A 13,029-nucleotide genomic window follows, 5' to 3' on the forward strand; every position below is an offset into this window, starting at 1 on the left:
ATTAAACTAAAATGTTTATGTGAAATATCACAAAAACTCTAACTGAACACTTCAGTTTACAAAAACATTCTTATTTACTTAACAAAGATAGGTAGACGTGGCTTTTACCCGAGTGTTTTCGTGTTTTTACAACCTGCGTTTCTTCTATCCCAAGGGAAAATGCAACGTCTCTGATCAAACCGCAGTACAATTTAGGAACATGAGACACTTATTTCAATATCATAAAAGAAGCTTTACGTACTGAAACTTTAAAATATCAGTTGCATTTATTTTATATTTCCATTTGTTCATAATCTTCTATTGATGGAACTCAGACTTTTAACTTACAACATAGGTTATCTATTCCCCGTTTAATGCATTTCCTAAGTTATTTGGTTGTTAAAAGTTTCACTCGGTAACACGTCCAAATAAAAATCATTAAAGAACACATCTTTAGTAATTAAGGACTTCTTTTAAGCCATAGGACTGTTTCGCTCGTAAGGTTTATATACTCGATCAGTATAGTCTATATAAGATTCCTTCAGTGTTTCTTCTTCTATTGCAGTGATGCATCTTCGTCCATCCAAAAGAGTAAAAAATATGAAAGACTAATCAAACTCAAAAATGAGTTAATTATAACTGTCTATTCAACAAACAGACAGACAACTGCTGTTTCTTTGTTTTTCCTTTAACAATGTTGTTGGCTCACCAAAAAAAAAAAATAATAATAATAAAAATATATATACATAAATGGATGACCTATTGATGTCTTTATAATCAGCTAACATAAACAGAGATACACCACCGTTGTTTTTATGTCCAACAATGATGTCTGATTTAAATCAAGTGCACGGTCAACCCAGCAGAAATGTATACAAGTGTGGTCTGTAGTGTCCCTATCATAACTGTATGATCCTACTCTACAATTATCCCAGAAGAAGTAAAGTGCTCAGTATCCCTTTATTCAAGTCGTCCACACCAAGTTGCAGTAGTTTAGTACATGACTCATACGTTGGAATCCTCATAGCAAACAGTTATCTGCTAATCCAAACTCTGTCTTCTTTATAAACTGACATACACAGTTGGCCTTGTAATAAAGTATTTTTGTGTAATTTGGGGAACACCAACCCACTTTACCTTCGATATGTTAAATACACGTTTTCCACTATTCACGTTAATTACAGCAGTTTAGAATTATTGTATTGATTGTAAATAGTTCTACCATCTAAACACTTTGATATCAATCTTATTCTCTCTAATATAAACAGAAAAGCAGAAAATCTTGCCAGCGAGCGAGATATTGGATAAAGATAGGTTATTTTCAACATCTTCCCCGTAACATGAAGAATAAAATCACACGTTACAATTATACATTTTCTTGTTTCTTTATTACACATACAGTTGTCTTCATGATACTTAAATTAAAGAAAACTACTGAGAGGTAATTTGTTCACGGTAAATATGGTGAATACAATGTAATGAATACCAGATGTATACAGGTTCGTAACCGGATCAAAGTTCAACGAATAGCAATTTGATGAAAACAAATTATTCTACTCATCCATAGATTTCTACGTGTACTAAAAACGTACTTCGATATTAATCATGATTTCATTCTGTTCATTAAGGTAACAACTTGCTCCTGTGGAAACGGTAGCCATCATACCCCCGAACCTATCTGACTATGGACCTGTCATGTGCTAAATCTGTTATTTTATAAGTTACTTCCACAACAAAATCACCAACTTGAAATGACATAAGTGAACACTGTGGCGATAAACACATATTTAGCCTGGCTTTTGGATATATAACATTCAATATGACTCAATATTTATAGTCAGTGTTTCAAAATAACATCTTGGTGTGGGATGATAAGACCAACCATATGAACAAATTACCTTAAAAGCAACAGTCTACTCGTTACAAAATTATTAGTAGCTTTGTAACAAAAAACAACATATCTAGACATTGGGGAATATTACTTAGATCATCAAACAACACATTTTTTTCTCTATTTGGTTACATGAACAAGAACGAACATGTTCATTTCCTTGAACCAGGTTGCTTTTTTTAAAAACATTTGTTTGATTAATATGGTCGGCAATACGAACACCCAAATAATATTTAATGATGTTCTTGCAATAACATCAAACACATTTTAAAGAAATATCAGCACAAAACAGATAAGGTGAGACTAAAGATACACCAACTAATGAATTTTAACATTATTGATTACGAGGGAAAGAGATTTATTTTGTTTCAGTTTTAAGCTACACATAAATATATCTGTACTGTATCTGCCACAAATAGGAGAGTTATAAACCTATAAGTTTACCACTAAAGTCACCATTATGGAGAGCTTTATTGGATTTTACTTTTATTAGTCTGTAAATGTAAAATGTGTTTATTGCAAAGCACGTTTAATTTCTTATAGTGTGACTTTGATTATAATGACCATGAAGAATACAGATTCCAATGAATTTATATATTTTTTTAAAAACACAGTAAATTCCCCGAATATTGGATCTTGTTATTACTAACATGTTTTTTTTATTATAAACAAAGGAATTTGTTATTTGTTTCCAGAATCTTAGAATATTATACGTTCAAAGCGTGTAGTTCAATACATTAAAATGTTTGAGAATTTTATAAAATATTCAGCAAACAATTCAAAATATTTGATAATGAATACAACAATAAAGTAAAGATACTTATATAATCTGGTACACTTCTTCTTTTGACAAAATACCATCAAAGTCTGTGGTCTGTGATATACATCTATTAGAAGAAAAAACAACAATGTTAAACAAACTTAATTACATTTCATTATTATTGAAGAAATCCGTGACGTTACCAACACTAAAATAAATGATACTGGGGATTTTTTTATATTAGTATTATTAAGTATCTTTGTTGGTTTTAAAGATTAAAATACTCCTCAAACTAATTATACTGGGTCAGCTAATTTCCTGTTGTAACTTACTAGTATATACAGGGCTTATCACATTGTATAAACTAACTATACTGGTAATTTCCTTTTGTAACTTACTAGTATATATTGGATTTATCACATTGTATAAACTAACTATACAGAGTCAGCTAATTTTTTATTGTAACTCACTAGTATATACAGGACTTATTACATTACAGAAACTAACTATAGAGAGTTAGCTAATGTCCTGTTTAATTTAATAGTGTATACAGGACTTATCATTATATCAATGCTAGTGGTAGTGGTAGGCCTAGCTAGTGGTAAAAAGTTTTGTTTTAAGATATTGTAACGTTCCTACCAGTTAATCATGTGAAGTCTCTCTAAAGAGAGCCAGAATATCACAAGATGCTGAAATTAAAACCTCAGAAAGAGAACACTATATTTAGGCCGAATCAACGGACAAAACAGACATCTTATTAAACCTATTTACTTTTATATTATTGTATATTTTTACGTCGCAATTCCCAAACTAATATGGCAATTAGAGTTATTGTTTAATTGAAACTTAAAATAACTTTTATTTTCTATACACGAGGAATTCCTAGAGAAAGACACGCGACCGATAAAAAGAGGACAATGCATCTAGTATCATTTTAAATAGGCCATAACTATTCGTCATCCTATTTAGTAATGACCTAGGGAATTAGTAGTTCAAGAAACATGGTAAACACGCATTAACTTAAGCACACTAATTTTATATTTCAGTACGATAATTACTGTGTGAAACCTCATATTTTTTTATTTTTTTGTTGTCATAATATATATTTATTATATATACCAAATATAATAAAACAATATCTTCAGGGGGGGCTGGTTAGTTTTATATCTGATATTACATAAGAGTAGTTTTAAACGTAGTTCTAGTTTGATTTTATTGTAATATACTATCAGTGCAAAATATCGTCATTTGTTTCTACTTGAAATAAAAATGATGCATTTTGTTGAACAATCCGGATACGTTCATGATCCCTGTTAAAGAATATGAATTGAAATATTTATCTATAAAATAAACAAAAACTCTGTATTTCAAACTGCAGTATGGCAACCTTGCACTAAGTTATTATTATAGGAAACATATTTAGTGATTCTTTCTCGTTAGAAATTTATTGCCAGGATAAATTTTATTTACGAGTTGCTTTGAAAACAACAACAACAACAAAAAATGTAGTTCACATCGGGAGAAATTTAGGTTTAGGAGTTTAACACTTACCGTTCCTAACATACAAGATGTGCAATGTCTTTAATGGTGATTCCCTGTAATTGTCCCTTCCTTATTCACAATTAGAGAATACGCCAGGTCACTTCTTGATATACTGAGAACAGATGGAACAAAACTAGAAGCTCAGAAAAATCCACTGATTTAGGAGAAATTACGACATAAACAATTATCATACAATTACAATGGAACGGTTTTACGTGATGAGCTATAATATATCATTTACTACACAAGTCTACCGGGAAAAGAATGTCTCCCTATTTTCACCACCCACTCTCGTTCCGATGATACTCCCTCTCTTATACGGTTATCCAATCGATATCGATTTTCATATTGCGAGTCTGGGATTGTGCTACTACATTTTATCTTGCAGTCATTCACAATCTTCTGACGATACCACAACACTGCAAGAAGAGTAACAACAAAAACAACGCCGATTGCTGCAAAGGTCCAAGTGAGGATCTTTTGTGTTTGATGTTTATCGCAACCGAGATCGTTCATGGTTAAACTTTTCAGCATAAAATCACGAAACACGAGAGGATGTTCACATCGAACTTGGGTAAAGGCAAGATCGAAACTATCTGAAAAATTTCGAGTTTCAAACTGGCGTAGCAACCAAGAAAGGCTACAATTACAAACCAGTGGATTGTCACGAAGATCAAACCGCTGTAAGTCACTCCAGGGCAGAACGTCTTCTCTGAACGTCTGGAAATCATTGCCACGAAGACTAATAGAACGAAGCATAGTCAGGGAAGAAAAAGCGTTCTTTTCAATATGTTTAAGCCTTTTGTTGTGATTAAGAACAATATGCTGTAATCTAGTAGTGGAAGAAAAAGCTTCGTGTTCTATTCTTTCCAGATAGGGAGCGCTATTAATAGTGATGGTTTGAACGTTGTTTAAACCACAGAAACTTTTAGGTTTAATAGTTTTCATGTTATTTTGACCAATATTGAGTTCTAGTAAATGTTTGAGGTGGAGAAAAGACTCTGTTGGTACAGAATTGAGAATGTTATCTTGTAGAAAAAGATATATTAACTTCGTCAGTCCTCTGAAAGTATTTTCGTGGATTTCATGTATTCTGCAACTGTCTAACTTCAATTTTTCCAAGTTGACAAGGTAAACAAAACTATCATCAGGTAACGATGGGAAATTGTTTAGACCTAAATCTATACTAAGAAGATGAGAGATGGTTCTAAATGAGGAAGTAGGTACATGGCCAAGTTTATTGTCCTTGAGTAACAGAATTTTTAGGCTTTCTAAACCCATAAAAGCATCTTTTGAGATTGTTGCAATGTTGTTCCCAGACAAATCCAAAACTTCCAAGCTCACCAAATCAGTAAAAACGCCACCAGGGAGGTCCCGAATAAAATTTTTTGTGAGTTTTAAAATTTGAAGACCATTCAGTCCATTAAACGTAGAATGATATAGAGAAGAAATCATGTTGTGTCCCAGTAGAAGGATACGTAGTTTTCTTTGTAACTTGAAGTTGTTACGACCGAGAGCTACTAGCTGATTATTTGTCATGTCTAAATATTCCAAGTTGTGGTAGACGCTAAATGCTGCCATGATTCCTTTGATGCTGTTTTTACTGAGATGAAATTCTTGGAGATCAGGGTTGAGCGTTATTGGGACAACATCTAAGCCAGCTTCATCACACACCACCACAAGTCTCTCCTCGTTGCACTGACATCTAATGGGACACAGGCCTTGCACAGCATCCATGCAACAAAGTGTTAAAATCAGAGAAATCACAATGATGACCTGACTTTTCATGGTTTCCCCTTTAGTTAGTCCTGACAAAAAGAAAACAATGTAGTTTATGTTAGAAAGTAAAGGTTAATTCACTTTAAGTTGTTTTTTTATCATGGTAACAAAGGTAAATTTAACAGGTACAAGGTTTTGAGAAACTCATCAAAATTAAAATTTTACCATAAGAACAGTAATAATTGTCAGTCCACATTAGATCTGAATCAGCTAGATCTAAGGTATTAATCACTTGAAACCAGAATAATTGAAGCTATTCCCTATAAGAACATACACAAAAGACGCTCAATAAAACATATGTCTCAATTCTATTAGCTTGAATGTTTAAGTTAATGTCTTGAATAGAATACGCAAACTACTAAGTCGCACAGGGTGGTTACAGTAAGACATCACAATTTAATTTCAGAAGTGTTAACTATTTTTGGCATAAGCTTTGAATTTATGTCATTTATACGTACAACTATATTTCACCAATTATATTAAGTCTTTCTGCTAATTTCTTGTTAACTTTATGAATTAACTTGTGATAGTTTTCTTCAAACATAAACAGATTTTACGTAAAATATCATAAGTATGGTAGTATTTATAGAAGGAATGGACCAGATGTGCAATACAAATTTAAATATCAAACACACTGCAAGCAGTATGTAAACAAAACATTATATAAACTTTATACACACTATTAAGTTCTAAACAAATCAACTACAGAGAAAGAAGCCGCCAAAGCAGTTGATAAAGTCGGTAGAGTAAAAACAAAAATTTCACAAAATCACAAATTTGTCAATTTGACTGACTAACGTTGTTGGAAAGGCATAGCTCCTACTCTCCTGCCTTCACCTTATGCAAATCTAAATGTACATGATTGAAGTACGCTATATTGGCTAAAAGCGTTTTTCTTAGTTTTACTTGGTAATAACAAGTAATATTGCAACTCTACTAACGAGCTAACAATACACTAGTACTATCATGATCTGTGAATTGCCAAGTAACAACCCGCCGTCATATCACATGCGGATGCATGATTGCTTATGCGCACGCGCTACGTGATCAGCCTGCAGCTGTATCAGCTAGATAAAAACATGTGGACTATATAGATTCTCTAGGTCTTGGTTCCAACTAAAACCTAACCTTTGAAAGCGAAGTTTTCAGTTCTATAAATCTGACTCGAGGGTTCTGCTTTGGTCAAAGCAATTCTATGATAGCAGTCGCTGCCTAAGACGTGAGGACGAATGTTACTACTGCTGAAGTCTGAAACGGTTTTGATCGAGCACTCTGGACTGAAAACAAGAACTAAAAGTTGTAGAATTTACCTTTGCATTGTTCTCAAACTAAGTGTGACCTACTGACATTCAAGGAGACATAATCTTGAAAAGTCTTTGTCCCAGCGAAGAAAGCATTACTGGAAGAGTAGAGATAAGGATAGAAACAGTAATACTGAACATATGAAACAAACCTTATCTATTAATTCAACAAAAAAAAAAGCTGCCACTCTGGCTAAATGGAAGAAAAACCATAGCAAAAATATCAGCATAAGCCAGGAAATGTCGAGAGAAAAGCTACGAGAATGATAGGTCTAGAGCCAAGTCACTCTTGAGACTTAGTTCCAAAAAACGTTATGAAAAGCAAGGAAACAAGGTAGGAATGGGTGGGAAACATTACAACAATTGGTGGTTTTTGACACATGCAACTTGAAAGTGGGTGTGGCCGTTATGTTTTACTTTGAACTTTGATCCAAGTTCGTAAAACAATCACAAAATGGATATAATTCCGCCCATTTTTGGTGCTCCCATCACTACTTCCTAATTTATAATTTAAAATTTATTACACTTGCAAAGTATGTCAGCTCAGTTCGACAAATATAGAAATTTCTTAAAGAGTTACACAAATGGATACATTTCTCCGGAAGTTGAAACACTTTTCCTAATAACAGCCAAAATAACACAATAATGTTTAATATAAGATAAAACAAAACATATACTACTAATATATGTAAGTACAAACACATATACAGTAATGGAAAAACACAGACGGTACACATACAGTTACATGCAACGAGTAATGGTAAATACAGAGTGAATTTAATTATGGTACACAAAACATTATAATATAAAATACACAGTAACAGCGAATAAGTTTTATAATGCAATAGTATTTGGCAATTGAGTCCTTTGCTTTACACAGAGTATTACACTTTGTTTTCATTCCGCCACATGGTCTATTAATGTACGAGTGTGCAATGTTGTTTCAAATGTACTGTTTTACTCCTGACTATTCATCCAAACTGGTTTGACCTCCACAGATTTTCTATAAGCCCCAATAACTTAAATGACGTTCGCATCGCGACTTTGTTCAGACCCAACTGTGGTTGTTGTGTTCAGATGGCCTCTTTACCGACAAAATATCGTTTCACCAAATTTGTTACATGCACAGGATGATAGTTTCACAAGAAGATGAATCCACACCTGATGTATCATGTTGTTGAGAGAAAGACATGGTGGATCCAAATCTACTATACTTGTTAGTAGTCAGGGTGTCAACCATTTTGTGTAGATCACTTCGCTGATATGTATTCCTAAATTTGTATTGATCCCTCAACTTGATTCACTGGAGATATAGTATCCTTACTATGATACCCAAACTTTGTATTGATCCCCCATTTTGATTCATTGAAGAGGTAGTATTCTCACTATGATACCAAAACTTTGTATTGAACATACATCTTGATTCATTGCAGAGGAAATACATTGACTTTAATATTGTTATATTCCCCGTCGTCAGACAGAGTGTTGCAGAATAATTCGGTAGCGATTTTAAAACAGCTATACACCCATCGTGCTAATATCTATTCTACTGCTCTTTAGGTAAAGACGTTGGCAAGAGCTTTACTCCACCGTTGTCTAGTTAAAAGAACATACATTGAGATACTTAACATCACTTTTGAAAAGTTTCGGTTTTCTACCTTGAACTCTTTTATTATTAACAGTGCAATTTTCACATACATTCTTAAGTTTTTTATACACTTCCTACCGAAACACACAATCTTGCCTCAATGTTTAGCACAGAGCGTCATTTTCTAGTATAAACTTCGATTTCTACGTATTTTTCATGCAGTATTTCAGTCCTGTGAGTCATACCTGGGAATAGTGTGGCAGTCTTCTTGTCCTTTTATAGACATCGTTCTGGCGTGGCACTTTCTGATTGATTGGATGACAACCAATCGTAGTGTAAACTATTAACGCATGACTACTTTGGTGAAGATAGTCTTCATGCAATAAAGGGGGTGATATTCCCATCGTTTTGTTTGTTTGAAGTTAAGCACAAAGCTACACAATGGGCTATCTGTGCTCTGCCCAACACGGGTATCGAAATCCGGTTCCTAGCTTTGTAAGTCCGCAAACATACCGCTGAGCCACTGAGGGGCTATTCTCATCGTATTTATCTTTCATATTTTTCCTAACTGTATCCGTGATAATTTACAATATTATACATACTCTCTCTCTCTCTTCCTCACACGCGCGCTCGCGCACACAGACACACAACACACACACACACACACACACACACACATATATATATATTAAGCCACGCAACTTACTGTACTTGTATCGTAATATATATGTGAATATTCATCACTATATAACAATGAGGCCCGGCATGGCCAGGTGGTTAGGGCACTCGACTCGTAATCTGAGGGTCGCGGGTTCGAATCCCCGTCACACCAAACATGCTCGCCCTTTCAGCCGTGGTGGTGTTATAATGTGATGGTCAATCCCACTATTCGTTGGTAAAAGAGTAGCCCAAGATTTGGCGGTGGGTGGTGATGACTAGCTGCCTTCCCTCTAGTCTTACACTGCTAAATTAGGGACGGCTAGCGCAGATAGCCCTCGTGTAGCTTTGCGCGAAATTCAAAAACAAACAAACAAACAATATAACAATGATGAATTAATAGAAAAAAGATGAAAAAAAAATATATGGAAAAATGATCGCGCCAACAACAACAAAAAATGTTGGAGATATCCGACTTTCAGACCAAATCCAAATAACTTAGACGAAAAATAAGACTGCTAGCAAAGGGAATGAGATAAGTGTCTGGGACTGGGTACTAGAAGCCACTATATCATTAATCGTCCGCAGCAGGTTGAAGTAATGCCTTTGTTTTCGTTTGTTTCTTTTTGAATTTCGCGCAAAGGTACACGAGGGTCATCTGCGCCAGGCGTCCCTAATTTAGCGGTAAAAGACTAGAGGGAAGGCAGATAGTCATCACCACCCACCGTCAACTCTTGGGCTACACTTTTACCAACGAATAGTGGGATTGACCATCACATATAACCCCCCCCCCCATGGCTGTAAGGGCGAGTATGTTTGGTGGAACGGGGATTCGAACCCGCGACCCTCAGATTGCGAGTCAAACGCCCTAACCACCTGGCCATGCCGGGCCCGAACTAATGGTAGTTCCCCTTGAGAATCATTAACGATTCAATATCTTTGAAAGAATATTATTCACGAAGTTAAATTAGAAATAGCTGTTAATTAAACAACCACCCTTAATTTCTATATCTGTAAAACACCCAACCTCCACCTACAGACCATATGCAGTACTGTGCAAAAGTGTGAGGACAAGAGAATATTTTGTCATTCTTTCCACTTTATGGGGCTAATTCTTCCATGCCATTACAGAATGTAAATTTCAACACTATGGTAATGCTTCATTGATCCCTGTTGACAATCGAATGAGTCAATGGGAGAATACTTATCATTCTTTAGAATTCCCATATACTTGTACCAAGGGCATGTCATAAGGGTGCCGCTTAAATGAACATATTGATCAAACTTAGGGTCTGAAATAACTGTCATGGAACCCCATGCAGTATCTTAACTATATAGAAAAAAGCTAGCATATGGTACCGGTATATGCTAGAAGAAATCAATATAATAGCACTCTACAAATAAACCTTGAAAAAAACAGTGGTTAACACTATATATATTAAGTTTTGTTGTCATACCACGGCCCAAAAAGAGTAGAGAATTGTCAGTAGAGCAGAGAATTTGCATAAAATCTTCATATGCTGCTGGTTGGATTCTCCAACAAATTGCTCCAGACATGAAATGCTCCCCAAACACTATCATGTACACCTCAGATCCTGAGACCGAGGCAGGTAAATTTTGAAATAGGCAAGGAAGGAGCAGAACACCTAAACTCAATGATACTGATGTTAAGTATCTTCGTTTATGCAGCCTTCGGGACAGAAGAAGGACTTCCACTGTTCTCAAGCATGAGATAAACGACCATGTACCAAACGACAGAAAAATGTCCAGATCTACAATATGAAGAAGACTTAACGAGAATGGAATATCTGGTCGTGTAACAGTTAAAAAATTTTTACTTCAACCTCCAAATATTATCAAAGACCGAAATTTACTAAAAAGTACAAAAATTGGACTGCTGATGATTGAAAAAGGGTGATATGGACAGATGAGTCCAAGTTTGAAATATCTGGTTCTAAGCGTAGGTTGTACTTATCTCAATCCATAGCACTTACCAATAGCATGAGGGAGGCAGTGTGATGATTTGGGGGTGTTTTCTCCTGAGGCGACAGGAGATATTTGCAAAATAGATAATAATGGACCAGCGCAAGTACCATCAGATATTGATCTGTCAGGGTATACCCAGAGGTTTGCGTATTATTGCTAAAGGCTTCTACTACAAAGAATATAATGACCCCAAACCCTCATCCAACCTATGCAGAAATTACTTAGCTAAGAAAGAGCTGCTGGAGTGTTTCAAATGATACAATGGCCCACACAAAACCACGGCCTCAACCCAATTGAGCAGATTTGGGATTTAATATATCAAAAACTTGAAAAATCAAAAGTTACTTCCAAAGAAACTTTATGGGAATGTATTAGAGACATTTAGAGTAAACTCCCAGAGGACACTTTGATTAAATATGTCGCAACAATGCCTGAAAGACTTTTTGCAGTTATTAAAGCAAAAGAGGGACACACAAAATAGTAACTGTTTGCTGAACTCAAGCACTTCCACTGAGTTTCTTTTGTACTCTAAGTATGAAGATTAATAAAGTTTGATGTTTCACCTGTGATTTACTTTCCAATGTTCTTTGAAAGTAGCCTTCCAGTGGTACAGCGGTATGTCTGCGAACGTACAACGCTAGAAATCGGGTTTCGATACCCGTGGTGGGCACAACACAGATAGCCCATTGTGTAGCTTTGCTTAATTCCAAACAAACTTTGAAAGTAGTCTGAAGTTTGAAGAGAGAGAGAGAGAGAAAACACATATATGTATAAAAATAAAGAAAACGTCACATTTCAAATTTTAATACAGATATGGATTTCTTAGTTGTCACTTTGTGAAAAGAAAAAAATGTTATCGATAGATTCACATTGTTATTGCAGTTTTCCAGAAGTTCCTTAATACATTTTATCACACAAGAGACCAATCGCTTCAAATATGACAGAGAAACACACCGTAAGCATCACTATACACACTGTGAACGAACAATGGCTGATAACCTCACGAACAGAAAGCGTATGATTTTAAAATGTAATCGTATAGTGCGGGAAACGGTAAAATGTTTAATATTTTAAATTAAGGAAAAAGTAAAACTAGTATTAAATATGAGTACATTCAACGTGTTGCACTGAGTTTGAATTGAATTTTTACTTTTATTCTGCATGAACTGTATTTACTCATATGCATTGTAGAGCTGAGAAAATCAAATGGACTGCTGTATAGGTTATTGTATTTTTAATATTTTAGATTGAATTTGTAACTAAAGAGAACAAAATAAGTTCATGTAAGAAAGACCTTGTAATATTTACTCATCACTATTTACCACACCCTACACACATGCCTAGCTTTGTATTAAGACATATATTCACGTCCTTAATTAATTCTGCGGACTTATAACGCTGGAAATCGAGTTTCGATACCCGTAGTTGGCAGAACACAGAAGGCCCGGCATGGCCAGGTGGCTAGCGCGCTCGACTCGCTATCTGAGGGTCGCGGGCTTGAATCCCCATCCCACCAAACATGTTCGCCCTGTCAGCCGTGCGGGCG

General features: G+C 35.0%; 1 protein-coding gene across 1 annotated transcript in view; it reads right to left on the bottom strand.

Moving 5' to 3' along the window:
• Positions 1 to 1,390: 1,390 nt before the first annotated feature.
• The window catches only part of LOC106472055 (slit homolog 3 protein-like), a 24,101-nt gene continuing 12,462 nt past the window's right edge, over positions 1,391 to 13,029 (bottom strand). Inside the window, exons 3-4 of the mRNA XM_013932688.2 lie at positions 4,182 to 5,980; positions 1,391 to 2,757 (exon numbers count right to left, since the gene is read on the bottom strand). Coding sequence (XP_013788142.1) covers positions 4,413 to 5,960 — 1,548 coding nt within the window. The 5' untranslated portion in view covers positions 5,961 to 5,980 and the 3' untranslated portion in view covers positions 1,391 to 2,757; positions 4,182 to 4,412. The remainder of the gene's footprint in view (positions 2,758 to 4,181; positions 5,981 to 13,029) is intronic.

Source organism: Limulus polyphemus, unplaced genomic scaffold (assembly GCF_000517525.1).
Source record: "Limulus polyphemus unplaced genomic scaffold, Limulus_polyphemus-2.1.2 Scaffold117, whole genome shotgun sequence".
Classification (NCBI taxonomy): domain Eukaryota; kingdom Metazoa; phylum Arthropoda; class Merostomata; order Xiphosura; family Limulidae; genus Limulus; species Limulus polyphemus.